The sequence below is a fragment of the Macrosteles quadrilineatus genome, unplaced genomic scaffold, assembly GCF_028750875.1.
Source record: "Macrosteles quadrilineatus isolate MER2022 unplaced genomic scaffold, UCM_ALF_1.0 Scaffold_4__1_contigs__length_99947679, whole genome shotgun sequence".
Classification (NCBI taxonomy): Eukaryota; Metazoa; Arthropoda; class Insecta; order Hemiptera; family Cicadellidae; genus Macrosteles; species Macrosteles quadrilineatus.
Window position 1 is genome coordinate 80,791,233 of NW_026542597.1, and position 13,997 is coordinate 80,805,229.

A 13,997-nucleotide genomic window follows, 5' to 3' on the forward strand; every position below is an offset into this window, starting at 1 on the left:
GCCTGTACTGTAGCTCGATAGATAGTGATATAGATCGAGGATTCAAATTTGAATCTCACCATTCACTTTCTGAGGCAGAGTTAGTAGAAGAGCTCCTAAAACACTTCATTCTTTTAAGTTTGAACAATGCAACTTGAAAGGCATATTTTTGAAATCACACCATTATTGTGTGTGTGTGTACAAAAAATTGGTTTTTTATTAATTTTTGCGTTCACACTACAGGAAAGATTTATTTTTATAATATGATGAATATGTGAAAATGGCCATATAAAATCTATGAATAATCCTTAGCAATAACAAGATTAAAGTCAAATTAATTTTTAGGACATGTTGGTGCAGTCAATAAGATAAATATTTACATTAAGTATTATATTTATTGGTCTAGTATACATATATGCAATTTTACTAAATATAATTGGTGTAATATCTACAATGAATAGCGGGACATTAATCTTTACAATAACAACATACAATAACCACATCATATCAATCATTATGCAATACATTTCATTAAAACTGGCAAGTAAAGGGCATAAACAATTACATATAACAATTGCTTGTGTATAAATAAAAAAGGACACAAACTTCACAGGAAATTTTATAACAAGATAACAAAAGTTATATAAAATAATATACACAGCCGTTTGGTATTTGATTTTTAAGTACCAGTATGCTATAGTCGATGGCTATAGTTATACTCTGATAAATAATTTAGATTTACCGATCTTCACAAAAACTTTACAAAAGATACAATTATTTTAAGTTTTACATATTATGCATATGACAAAATATAAATATTACGTTTAAAACGTGTTTTATATCTAGCTGCTTTAATTAAAATTATAATCAACTGTATTAGGCTGTTGTTTATCACACAACAGTAGTTAACATTTTTCATAATGCACACTTTAACTCTAATGTTCAAGAGGACCAACCAAATTGGTTTTAAATATCATTTTCTTTTGGAATTATTACAAAAATTTTAGTGAGGCTGAATTAGAGAGTAATGAACGTGCAAATTTCAAAAGAATAGTTTGAGTTCCAGCAAATACTTCACAAGGCTACATAAAGGAACATTTTGAAGGAATATTAAAGTATAATATCACAAAATCAAAATAAATATTATCGAGTCGTTTTTACAATAAGTAAATAGATTCATTATAATACTTAGCATATGTGTTAAAATATTACCACATTTCTATTGTGATCAATAGGAATTTAGAAATTGCTTGTTAGTTACTAGCTAGGTATTATGTAACAATTTTCACTGAGAACCTAAATACACAGCTTAAAATAGTATTAAATAATATTTCTTTGTACTAACATTTTTTTAACCTAACATATTCACACAATACATTTCTTTTAAAATAAAATCATGAATTTGTTTCACTGATGTCTCAAATTCATAATGGGTTGAACTCAGTGCAGAATTATTTCAGTTAGTGAAAACCTGTGTATAAAACTCAACTGTTAGAGAACCTCCAAAGATTCTGTACGAATGATAAACTCATGCAACAATAATTTAAGCATGTTTAATCATGCAACAACAATACAAAATAGCATCCTATTTCTCATCATATGAAATAAAATTATCAGTAATGTTTGGACTTGTACTCAAAGCATATAAACCTGATATCAAAGAGCAAAAGCCCTTGGGGAAAAGATAAAACAATCAATGCTAAATGACTAGGCCAACCTATCTACCGACTAAAACTTACTGTAAAATGTTCTTTGGTGATACAAATTATTGTCTGATTAACCCAATTGAAAGATTTTCAAATGATCTAATAATGTAAATTTATTTAGTTATCTAACATATTGTTGCCAATTTTAGACATTACATATAAAAAACCGTCTTTAAAACAACAAATGTCTATTATTTTACTAAATTACTTACGACTGAATAACACAGTAGGATTAAAAAGCGTTATTTAAAAACTAATAAAGCTTCTAGTGCCAAAGATAATATTGTTTCCCAGATTTGACATTAGTTAGGTTATAGGCCCGCCATGTATGTGTAACAGCAATACTAATAATAATTTTAATGTGTTTCAAAGCTCAAGATAACATCTGTTGTTTCTAGGCTTATAGTCACAACATAGGCAGGATAGATCACGACATGTTTATAGTATTTTTTTAGACTCAAGACAAAGTCAAATACAAAACTATTTTTTTTAATCAATATTATTTCCAACATTCAACTAAGAGATTTCACTTTAATCTTTAAATCCATAAACAGAATATTTTCGATTATGTTCAACTCTAGCAAAAATTAGCTCATAGCTGCAAACCTTGAAAATTATAGCCTATCCAAAATTTTGAACGATTTAAATTGCCACAGGCGGTTTCAAGCATAAGGAATGTAAAGTCTAATATAACCTTAATCGTTAGGCTAGCAATCTAACATTCAACCACAAAGAGATAGATCTAAACTACTCATGTATAAACTACTGTAGTTGCCCAAAGAATAGATTAGAAAGCTCACACAATGCATCAACATTAATCAACAAAAAACTGATTTTAGTAGACACACATTTGAATAAATTCTTCACATCATGTTTCAACAATTTTAACAAGTTGAACAGAATAAAACAATACAGAAGCTCCATTAACAATCTCAGATATTAATAACAATAACTAGTCATCTAACCGCCTTATTTTGAAATAGGCTACTCTACTTAAATACAATAGGGATGTTTTGTTCGAAGTATTACATTTGAATTTTACTATTGGATAATTATTGGGGAGGTATTGTTCGCCGAGGGGTCATGGGAGGGGTGGGTGTTGCTCTTGAAGGGATTGGAGGAGGGACACCAGCTCTGGGTGGAACAGGGGGTGGCGCGGGACGTGCTGCTTGCGGAGGAGGAGGAGGTAGCTGTCGTTGAGGTAGGGGAGGGGGGTTCTCAACATTCCAACCTGGAGGGGGTGGTGGTGGTCCCGAAGGAATCGGAGAGCTCTCAAACTCCTCACTAGGTATCTCTTCATAGATAGCAGAGCTTTGATCTACCTTGTTGTACTCAACACTTGGGGCTTCTGCTTTCGTGAACGCTCCACCAGGAATAGGCTCTTGATAGGCGTTAGCATCTACTTGAGGCTGAGGTGGTCGTGGTAAGACACTAATGACTCCGGCCTTGGGTCGCTGCATCATAGGTTGCGGGGGGCGACTAGGAGGTAGGCTCCGAGGAGTTTCTTCGCTGGGAGTCGCTTGTCCACTTCTTGACTCAGGTTTTTTCAAATTCGCTTCGACAGGCAGTGGTTCCCTATAGTCACACAGAGGGACAGTGTTGTTGCTGCAAAGCATTGTTTCTTTTCGAGTAACTTCTTGCCAGTTTGGAGTCTTTAGAGTTAGTGTTAAATTGTGGCCGCATATTTGAGTTTTTCCTTTTTTGGCAGCCACTAAAGCGCATTGTCCGTCTCTAAAGGTGACCCACATAGTTTCTTCAACAAATCTAACGAGAATCACTTCTCCGATTTGAGACAACTCCTGCAACAGTGCCATCATAAAATTGTCATCAAAGATTGATGAATCGTCTTCATTTGATGGTGAACCATCAACATGGACGATGATTGTAGCATCAGGTGGGCCGAGGTCTTGGATGACTTCCATAAAAACTCGGTCCCGACGACATTTGTCTACTTGAAAAATGTCTACATCAATAATCGCAATGACTGGCCTGTGGTCACTTTGTTTCAACTCAGATCGGCCGTAGTATACAAGACGACCTGGACTCCAATTTCCATCAGCTTCTGGAACTTGTTTTCTTCTCTTCCAAAGAACTCTATCCGTCCAAGCAGGGGCTCTGCATTTTTCACTTGTATCATAATCATCGGAGAATAAATCATATTTGTAAGTGGGAGGAAAGGTGATTGGGCCCTCGATAAAATTCTTGAAGGCATTGCCAGCTTTTTGTTCAATTATTAATTGGTCGTTTTGAAGAATTTCGTCATAAGCTTTCTTCTTTATAAGCTCTTTCATCTCGTCTTTGTCCATGTTGACTCGATAATTAAAGTCACCGCACCAAAACACGTAGTCGTGTGAGTTCAAAGTTCTTCCCATTGGAAAACTAACTTTACGTGTTATTTCTGCGTAATCTGCATTGCGGTCTGTGACTTGGTTCTGGCCAGCTGCAAAGTGAGCACAAACAAAGCAGAGTGAAGTTCCGTAAAGGACAAAGCGGATTGCTGTGGCTCCTTTGTTTCCCGTAGCACCACCCAAGCCGGTTTTGACTGAGTCAGTTGCAACGTCTCTGATAAACGGAGCCTGTTCGGGTTTAACAAAGAGGAAAAGACACACTCCTACAAGCTGAACATAAGTCAACATCACATAATCTCGATCTCTAGACAGTATCTTTTGTAGCTCTTCAGCCCACATTTCTGCATTTTCTGAACTTGCAGCCATGATGTTACTGGCATTCAAATCAACAATTTCTTCAAAGCCTACAGCAAATATGTCGACTGGTGTTCCATCATTTTCATCTACAAGCGAATGAGAAGAAGCTTCACTAGGATCGAGTAGCCAGTCTGACAGAGATACGTCTTTGTATACGACACTTCTGAAGTGTTTTCCACCATTGACATTGTATGTTCCAATAGCGACTCTGATTCTTTGAGGATGAATGTATTCTCCTGAACGTTTGCACATTTCTCTCAAGACGTTGGTTGGAGCATGAAGCATACTTCTATCCAGCAAAATCCTTGCACGATCAGCGAGTTCACTGTTCAGTGTGTTACCCAGCAACAAAACATCTATAGCTTCTTGTTTGCTGTTGTCTAATAGGTTATTTTGGATTGTCCGAGCAGCTGATCTTGCACCATCCATGAGTTTAGAGCCTCCTTGGATAGCACCTGTTCCTGCATATATTTTACTGACTTCATTACCATTGTTTACCCACATCTGGCGGAAAACTTCTTCAAATCTTGATACAATTTGTTGCTTCTCGTGCAGGCTCAGTAGTTCTAGCTGTTTGCTCAAAATCAGCAGTCCAATAAATGTCTGAACACAGTTGGTTCTGTCAAGACAATCCAAACAATTTGTTCTTAATGTTCCCCTTTGTTCTTGTAGTACCTCATCTTCTTTAGAATAAAAGAATGAATATGCTTTCAAGTAAGCGTCCATTTTAGCTTTAAGTTTACTGAGATTTTTAGTATTTCCGCCTCTGCACTCTTGATGATAATCAAAAACAATATGAGGTACATCATTATGATGCTCTGACTTGTGATGGTGGCTTTGAAAAAGCTGACTTAGCATGGCCTCACCTTCTTTGCTGCCAATTAAGCTAGTTCCAAGCAGGTTAACAATTGCTTGGTGGCCGTATCTTTCCTTGATGTACATAAGGTGTTTGCTGAATGCAGAATCTGAAGACTCCGGTCCTCGTGACATTTTCACTTTGTGAGATCCAACTTGAACTCCGGGTTGTTCCCAAAAAAGTGGTACAGATCCTCTAATTTGAAGGTATGAAGTAACTTCATTTTCCATGTATATGGCCTGTTCTGTTTCCACAAAATTTGCGACATTTCCGTCGTCATTGACACCTCTGACATTAAACCGAGTCCCAGCTCTCTCGCAGCTGAGTCTGGATATAATAACTGCTCGACCCTGACGATGACCTACATAGACTGTCCTTATTTCAACACTTCCACACATAATTTTTAGAAGCCATTGAAAACAGCTTACGCCAAAACGCATCAAGTGGATGTGAAGCATACGATTCCAAAAGAACCTGTTGTCTGTGAATGTTGTTTTGCAGCGCCTCTGGGCACAAAGGGTTATATCTATTGGTTCAACAGTTGATGACCAAGAGAAGTAAAACGTCCCAGAGTTCAGGAGTTTTCTGACTTCCGATATTCTTTCTTCATCTTGCTGTTGATTCCGAAGGGATATGAAATTAGTTTGTGTTATTCTAAATATTTCAGAATCTTTTATTTTACCGACTGATATGCACCCAGTTACCATAACTAGGTAAAGTAATGTGTTTTCTCCAGCATTTAAGTTTAACACTCCTAGACAGCCATATGCATCAAGCAGCTTGGTATATTGCCTTTTAACAGATTCCGTTTCTTGAGCTGATAAAACAGCTACAGCTTGAGATTCAAATAAAATAGAGTCATCCTTATTTCGTTGCTCTAACAAAACACTGTAGGGATTTGGAGGATTTACTTTTTCAAACACACGGAAACTTTTTCCCATAGCCATGATGAGTAAACAAGTATCAATATCAGTTACAGGCAGTAACAGGGTAATTTTTAGTTTATAACTATTGGTTTCTTAAGTTCACGCTGAAATATTTGATCAAATCAGCGAAGCTAAAGTTCCATGTCCAAATACCTCCACAAATACCTAACACGGATATAAATTTCAAAATGAATAGCCTAATATCTTAGCACTGGTCAACTGAGCGGTTATTCATGAGTGGAAAATTTCATAGTGAATGTTGACAGTTTATTTAGGCCATGTAATTCTAATAAATCCAACTTTGAGAGCACTAGAGTACATGACGGGCTACTTAGCCTAAATTACCAGTATGATCCTTCAAAGCGTTTGCCAGTAATCATTACTCTTGAAACAAAAAATTATCACTGAACCAATAAAAAAAACGAAAACAAATAATTACTTTATAAAATTATTTTAATAGATTATTGAATAAACTGCTTATTCCTTCTGAATTATTTTCTTCATCTTCAATGCACTTGTTTAGTAAATTTTCCCATCTGTTTTTTAACAATTTTGACAGCCACAGTACTGATCACCTCACTAGTGATCCACAGCTGGAAACAGTACAAACGGAACCCCAAAGACCAACGAAAATGCCACAAAGCAGTTTTTCCTATTTAGTATAACCATTGACTAAGCAACGCAAGTCTAGTCTTATTGAGCAATTCACAACTTGTAATCAAACTGTAAAATTGGTGTAAAATTGGTGTTAGCAAATAGATAAACAAAGTAGACTTCTCCTCATCCCATTGTAAATTTTGTAGCTCATTTTAGTGCTTCATCTTGTGTAAATTTCATTTTAGTGAATTTCCCTATATGGAAGTAGCTATTACCGTAGATGGCACGGTAAGACCTAGGCCCGGGGCCGATTTATTTTTTCATTTTGATGTCCTCACTCCCCAGAGGCCAAAAACACAATTCGTGCAAATTTTTATGTATCAATATTTAATGCACACATACACACACACATCTAATTAAATAATCTAATTGAATTTCAGTATCACTCATGTTATTCAATGCAAACAATTTTTTGAGGTCTAGTGTTAAAAGTTTGATTATCTATTAAACAATTTGTTTATTTTTTATTATACAACTATGTATGTATACTTGTATATGCATTTAACATGACATTATTGTATATTTCATGTTTTAGATCTAAGTGGTGACGATTGTCAATACGCACTGTATTTTTTGTGTTTCAATGACAATAAATATTCTTGATTCTTGATTCACACAGATATCACTTCGAAAACCATCCAGAGAGACCCAAAACGAATATATCATCTCAAAACTCAAACTCTAAAATTTTGACGAAAACAATACTTTCTCCATATACTATGGTAAAGGGGGAGAAAGTAAAATTGTAAATTTAAAATTCTCGTGTTATTGTTATGGAGAATATTGTAACATGTAGTAGTTTGCTTGTTTGTGGATATTATATTTTGATCAAACTTGGCAAATTTATTTATTTTATACATTATAAGTCATTAATAATATTATTTATTTTATAAGTCATTAATATATTATTAAAAAGCACACTTTATTAGTTTCCTTGTAGCAGCAAACCTAGGTACTCATTAAACCTAATGTTTTTTTTAAATAGATTTAATTATGAACCAAATGATGACTAATGACTTATTAAAAATTTATTCGGACAAATGGGAATTCGCTTAGTTGGAAGGTTTGCTGCGGCGGGGGTATTATGTAAGTATGTCCTTGTTCGTGAATGTACCATATGTGTATCGACGACCTTCTGATGAAGTGATTATTAATTGACATCCACTGGACGCCTGAAGATGTCTTCTTCATGAAGTCTAAACGAGTTGCGTGACATTAATTGCGACTATTGGATTACTAGAAGCAGGTATTTAAACCAATTTATATATTCAACGTAATTTGGAGGCTAACATAAAAAATGTTTATCAAAATGTTTATTGAAGGTTCCGGCATTGAGCACGTTCTGGGAACATGTACCGGTGCACCGGTACATGTTCCCAGAACGCGCCCGATTGGGAAGATGTATAATCAATGGTTCCAGCTTTTGTTTTAGTTGTCTTTGTTAATGACTCAATCTGATCGCCTGCTGACAGTGCTGACTCTGAATCTGATCCTGATCCTGCCCACTGAGCTATCCTGCCTGATCCTGATCAGACTTCAGACAGAGTCTTGACTGATTTCTATTTCTATTTTCATTTTCTGTCTGATGCTAATAGAATCGATGGCGTAGGCGCTGGCGTCTCGGTCGGTAACCCCAAACAAGTACTCTTGTCATGTCATACAAGTAATTAATTGTTCCATGTTTCACAGACCAAAAGCGATTTACTTTAAATTAAAATATTAAGATAGTAAAAAATAATACTCATTTCGGTTTTTAATCAGGCAATTAGTAAAAAGTGATTTCTTACTACCAAAATGAGCGAATTGGACTCGTTGTACGGAAGCTCCATATCCGTGGATACAATGAAAACTATTGCTGAAAGTATTGGTATTGGAAGTCTTCCTGACGAAGGTGCCAGAGAGTTAGCTGAAGATATAACGTATCGGCTAAAGCACGTCATTCAAGTATGGTTTTGCAGTATTTTTCATATCTAGCTTAGGTGTGCTCAAAATTATTCATAGGGTGTCCTAAGTTGTAGGTTAGGTCTATGTTGACTATCCTTATATTGCTAGGCTTACTGCTACTGTCAACCTGAATTGAATTAGAGATGGACATCGATAGGTCAACCATCGATGTTTATCATCTATGCCAACCATCGATGTACGGGGATCATCTTCAAATGGTCCAAAGTCGTTTGGTCCACAGTTTATATTGCCGTTCGTTTGGTCCAAAATCGTTTGGTCCAACAGTTAAAAACTCGTTCGTTTGGTCCAAAATCGTTTTATCCAATTTCATTTGGTCCAAAGTCGTTTGGTCCACAGTTTATTTTGCCGTTCGTTTGGTCCAAAATCGTTTGGTCCAACAGTTAAAAACTCGTTCGTTTGGTCCAAAATCGTTTGGTCCAAAAGTACAGGCCAAACTAGAAGTAAAATGTTGCATTGTAGAGTAAACTTATGAAATATACTGTACGTTTATATTGCCGTTCATTTGGTCCAAAATCGTTTGGTCCAACAGTTGTAAAACAGTTCGTTTGGTCCAAAATCGTTTGGTCCAACACATTAATACGAGTTCGTTTGGTCCAAAGTATAAACTATTGCGTCCCTCACATTGAAGGCGTTCAAATATCCGCCGTCGTATACAATAATAATATTAATACAATTTTTGCTTTAAACGTGTCGACTTTCTATGTTTTTAACGTTAAAGACGCCATGTTTTGTTGTATTCAAACCACTAAAGCGTACATAAACAAACTTAAAGCTCAATAGTGTATCATACGGTTGGAAATCTTATAAATTAACAGTTTTTATCACATTTGGCGACCTTCTAATATACAGGGTGTTCAGTGGACCAACGTGTTTTAAATGTTTATCATACACCTTAATTTGTATTGTTGTACCGGTACCTATTTACAATGGAGTGTTTACTATTGATCATGGTTGTCTATAATTCTTAATCAAAAGGTTAAAATAGAACATGAAAATTACATTAATTAGCCTACTCATATTTTCTGGACGTCCACAATTTCCTGGTAAAAATTTTGTCTTACAGAATTATATATAAGGATCTTATTTTCTTATTTTAAAATTGATGTTCTTCTGTATAATGTCATGTTTAGCAATATAACGTTCCATTACGAACAGTTATATAATCTTAATATTACAGTAACTCTTTCAATCATTTCTTATTGCATTATGTTATATCTATTGTACTGGTTGGTGTCTGCCTTTTTGACTACTTTTGCCGATATTTTGTCTTATTATTCAATACTGACAGATCATCACGAGATTATTGTTATACATGTGTATTTAATCATTGGACAATTTCCCATTATGTAATACAATACAGAATAATAAAAGTGCAGAAGGCTTTTACAGTCTATGAAAATGAATGTTAAATAGGCTACTTTTATTTATCATAGACATATCATTAAGGTACATCAATTATAGGTCTACTCTTTGTGATATGCATAATTGTCTGAGACAAACATTCAGGCACGTTGCCCATATTTTTTTTAAATAATAGTGGTTTTCAGTAACTGGATTACATTTTTAATAATTTTATGAATAAATGCATGATAAGTTATAGAAAGTTATTAATCCTAAATTCCAGTTTATTACATACTTTTAGAGAGTTAACTTTGATGCATTCATTCAGCTTAGTGAAAGAATACACAATGGAGTCAGTGAATGTTATTCAACTAAAGAAGTGATGCGCATGTTTACTGGCGCTACTCAGCAACAAAAATCATTGATCTCTCAAAGTTACTTACCCAGATGGTGACATCAAAAAGGCCCAAACTCCATACTATAAACAGTTTCTCAGACCAGAGTCAATTTAATGCGCTTGAATTGTGGCATTTATTAATTCGGCTTATATTTCTCGTAACCAACAGATTGTTCATCTGCAGAAGAAGTTCATTGTGTTCTTATCGTGTCTAATAACATCCAAACACAGAAACCTTAAATTACAGTAGTACCTATATCTTGACAGATGGTTTGCAGTAGCATCTGAGCCAGTAGAGCCACTGGGGCGGAGCCCGAAAGGATTTTTGGGATAATAATATGCTTTAATATTAATCGGGAATGTGAGCTATCATCATGCCAAATTTAAGCCCAATCCGTCCAGTAGTTTATGCGTGATTGAGCAACACACACACACACACAAACACACACACAAACTCACAAACTTTCAGATTTATAATATTAGTAAGATTAAAAAATAAACCATCTGTTTAACATTAAATGCAAACTCAAAGCAAAGTCAATATTTATCCACAAATCTAGGGAATTAAAACGCGTTGTTTTAAGATTGACTGGGGATAAAAAGTAAACATTACACAAACACATTATATATAAATAAATATATGTATATGTACGTGTATATAATTGCAAACATATCAATTATTTAGAAACATAACACAAAACAACAAATAATAGGCCTCGGAAGGCAGGCGGTTGGGTTGACGACGTGACGGCGATTATTTGAACGCCTTCTATGTGAGGGACGCAATAGTTCATACTTTTGGACCAAACGAACTCGTAATAGAGTGTTGAATAAAACGACCCGATCGAATGGTCCACAGTGAAACGTACAGTCTATTTCATAAGTTTACTCCACAATACACAATCGTAATTCTGGTTTTGCCAGTACTTTTGGACCAAACGATTTTGGACCAAACGAACTGTTTTAAAACTTGTGGACCAAACGATTTTGGACCAAACGAACTGTTTTAAAACTTGTGGACCAAACGATTTTGGACCAAACGAACTGTTTTACATCTTGTGGACCAAACGATTTTGGACCAAATGAAATACTCCCCAACTGGATCATAAAACGATTTTGGACCAAACGAACTGTTTTAAAACTTGTGGACCAAACGATTTTGGACCAAACGAACTGTTTTACAACTTGTGGACCAAACGATTTTGGACCAAATGAAATACTCCCCCAAAAACATCGATGTTTTCTATGACAAAATGTTCTATTAACCCTCCAACTGGCAGCGTGACTAGACCTATACCTAATAGTCCCGGCAGGTGGTTTCTGTAGTGGCAGCAACTATAATAGTCATGTTTTGCAAGTTTTTGGTTAGATAGGCCTAACTCAAAATAAATGGCTAAAAACGATTGTAGAAAGGAATAATTTTCTTACCGTTAGAAAGATAAGAAATCTAATGGTAATTCTGAGCAATTACTTGGTCAACCCCAATTTTTTTCATACTTAACTACGGCCACCAGGATGTTCTTAAAAAACAAGAAACATATAATTTAAGCCCCACAAGTTTAAGTTAAGTTAGGTTATGAATTAACCCAACCTAACCAAACATAACGGTAGGCCTACTGTCGCAACTGGCCTTAGAGATGTTTGTGAAACTAAAAAAAACATAATTCAGTCCCGGAAAGTTAATAGGCCTATATGTCATATAAAAATAGAAATTACCTCAGTAATCGCCGTGTTCAACGTCCTCATCCGAGTCAGCGGCAACTGAATCAGTTTTCTGTAGCGATGGTTCCCTGTTGTAAACTTCACCGATAGCCCGAAACAAATGGTGTAGACTCGATTCTATTCCAACAGTTAAACATGTGTTTTTCTTATTTAACGTCATCGACCCGCTTATTGTGGACACACTTTGGTACGTTGCAAAACGCTGTGTTCGTACAAAAAACGTGTTAACTTTTCCTGATCTTCACTTAAAACCGTGAAACTAAGTGTACCCTAACGAGTTTCTACACCCGTCACATAAAAAAGGATTATTGGAGGAACCACTAGCCATAGCCATAACGGTACTGTCACAACTGGCCTTCCGCGCGTCTCCCGCAAGCCACTGTTATCGCTTGGAATTTTAAAGTTCTTATCACTCTGCAACCTGTACGATGGCCTTGTGGAGCTTAAATGATATGTTTATTGTTTTCTAAGAACATCCTGATGACCGTAGTAAAGTACGGTATGAAAAAAATTGGGGTTGACCAAGTAATTGCTCAGAATTACCAATCTAATCTTGCAGCTTTGATACAAAGATGAACTTTAACCTATTAAAAAAAAGAGATTAGGTAGGCCTACTGTATTTGAGCACTAAAGTGAATGAAAATTTTGAGCAAAGTTAGTTGCAGCCATGTTACGTGTCACAAAACTGTCAAATACAGTATGTTTCAAACATCATAACAAGCGATATTTTTTTGTCTAAAAAGAAACAGGTGCTACCACTGCAATAAGAAATAAATTTCCTATATTACTGCGCAAAAATAATTTTTATATAGGCCTACCTACATTTTATTCACTGAAATATATATTATCCATATGATTATTGATAATGTAGGCGATCTCATTCGAAAATTCATGAAATTCTGTGCATTGTGGTATTTTATTGTTATAGATTGCACCGCTGGTGCTGATGTTACAGGTGTTACTTTTCGTGAATATTTGTCTGACTAACTAACCTCAATCTCTATTGACCAACAACTAAAAAGTCGAGTTTTGGTGTGATTTTACTTTAATAGGTAGGCCTAGGTATTAGTTTACATCGTGACTTATAACACAGAAAACATACTTCTATAACCCAGAATGCCAACCGCATTGTAAAAAGCGTTTAGTACTTTGAGAGAGTTTTGCCTGTCAATTCGTAGGCAGTGCCACCTGCGTTGCTATGCTGAGTGCAATACCATCAATGTAAAATACATTGAACATAGATAGAAAAACATCGATGTTTTGAAAACTTAAACTATTGTTGCTCATCCCTAACCTGAAATCACACAGCTCCTCGTATTTGTAGGGTACAGAACACTGTGGTCGGAACTCTGTAAATGTTTTACACCATTCCGTAAAAGCTTTTAACTTTTGTAACTTACAGTAGCTACATAGATAAGTTTATTGTAACCTAGAAATATGATCAACTTAAAACCTATTTCATCCTAATACCTAATAAAATCCAACAGTTAAGTATAAGATGACCATTTGTTTTAGGATGCAGCAAAGTTCATGCACCATGGAAAACGGATAAAACTTTCAACTTCAGATGTTGATAACGCTCTAAAGTCAAAGAACATAGAGGTAAGTTAAGTTTAAGTTATTCAATATCAAAGTCAGGATTTTAAATTGTAGAAAAAGGAGGATAGCAGCTAGCTTACCTTGAAAGTGTGGGTTGGCCATAGAACAAGTAAAACAAAACCAATATCAAAGTCAGTTAGTAGA

At 35.3% G+C, this 13,997-nt stretch overlaps 2 protein-coding genes across 6 annotated transcripts in view; one reads left to right on the forward strand and one right to left on the reverse strand.

Moving 5' to 3' along the window:
* Positions 1–381: 381 nt before the first annotated feature.
* Positions 382–6,699, reverse strand: LOC128992086 (synaptojanin-1-like). Its single transcript, XM_054415491.1, has one exon. It carries the CDS (start codon positions 6,191–6,193, stop codon positions 2,738–2,740), a length of 3,456 nt encoding a protein of 1,151 aa, XP_054271466.1. The 5' UTR covers positions 6,194–6,699; the 3' UTR covers positions 382–2,737.
* A 1,761-nt stretch (positions 6,700–8,460) lies between these two features.
* The window catches only part of LOC128993199 (transcription initiation factor TFIID subunit 6-like), a 30,620-nt gene continuing 25,083 nt past the window's right edge, over positions 8,461–13,997 (forward strand). For all 5 annotated transcript variants that reach the window (XM_054416959.1, XM_054416961.1, XM_054416963.1 and 2 more), the window contains exons 1-2: positions 8,461–8,773; positions 13,770–13,856. In XM_054416959.1, coding sequence (XP_054272934.1) covers positions 8,624–8,773; positions 13,770–13,856 — 237 coding nt within the window. In that variant the 5' untranslated portion in view covers positions 8,461–8,623. The remainder of the gene's footprint in view (positions 8,774–13,769; positions 13,857–13,997) is intronic.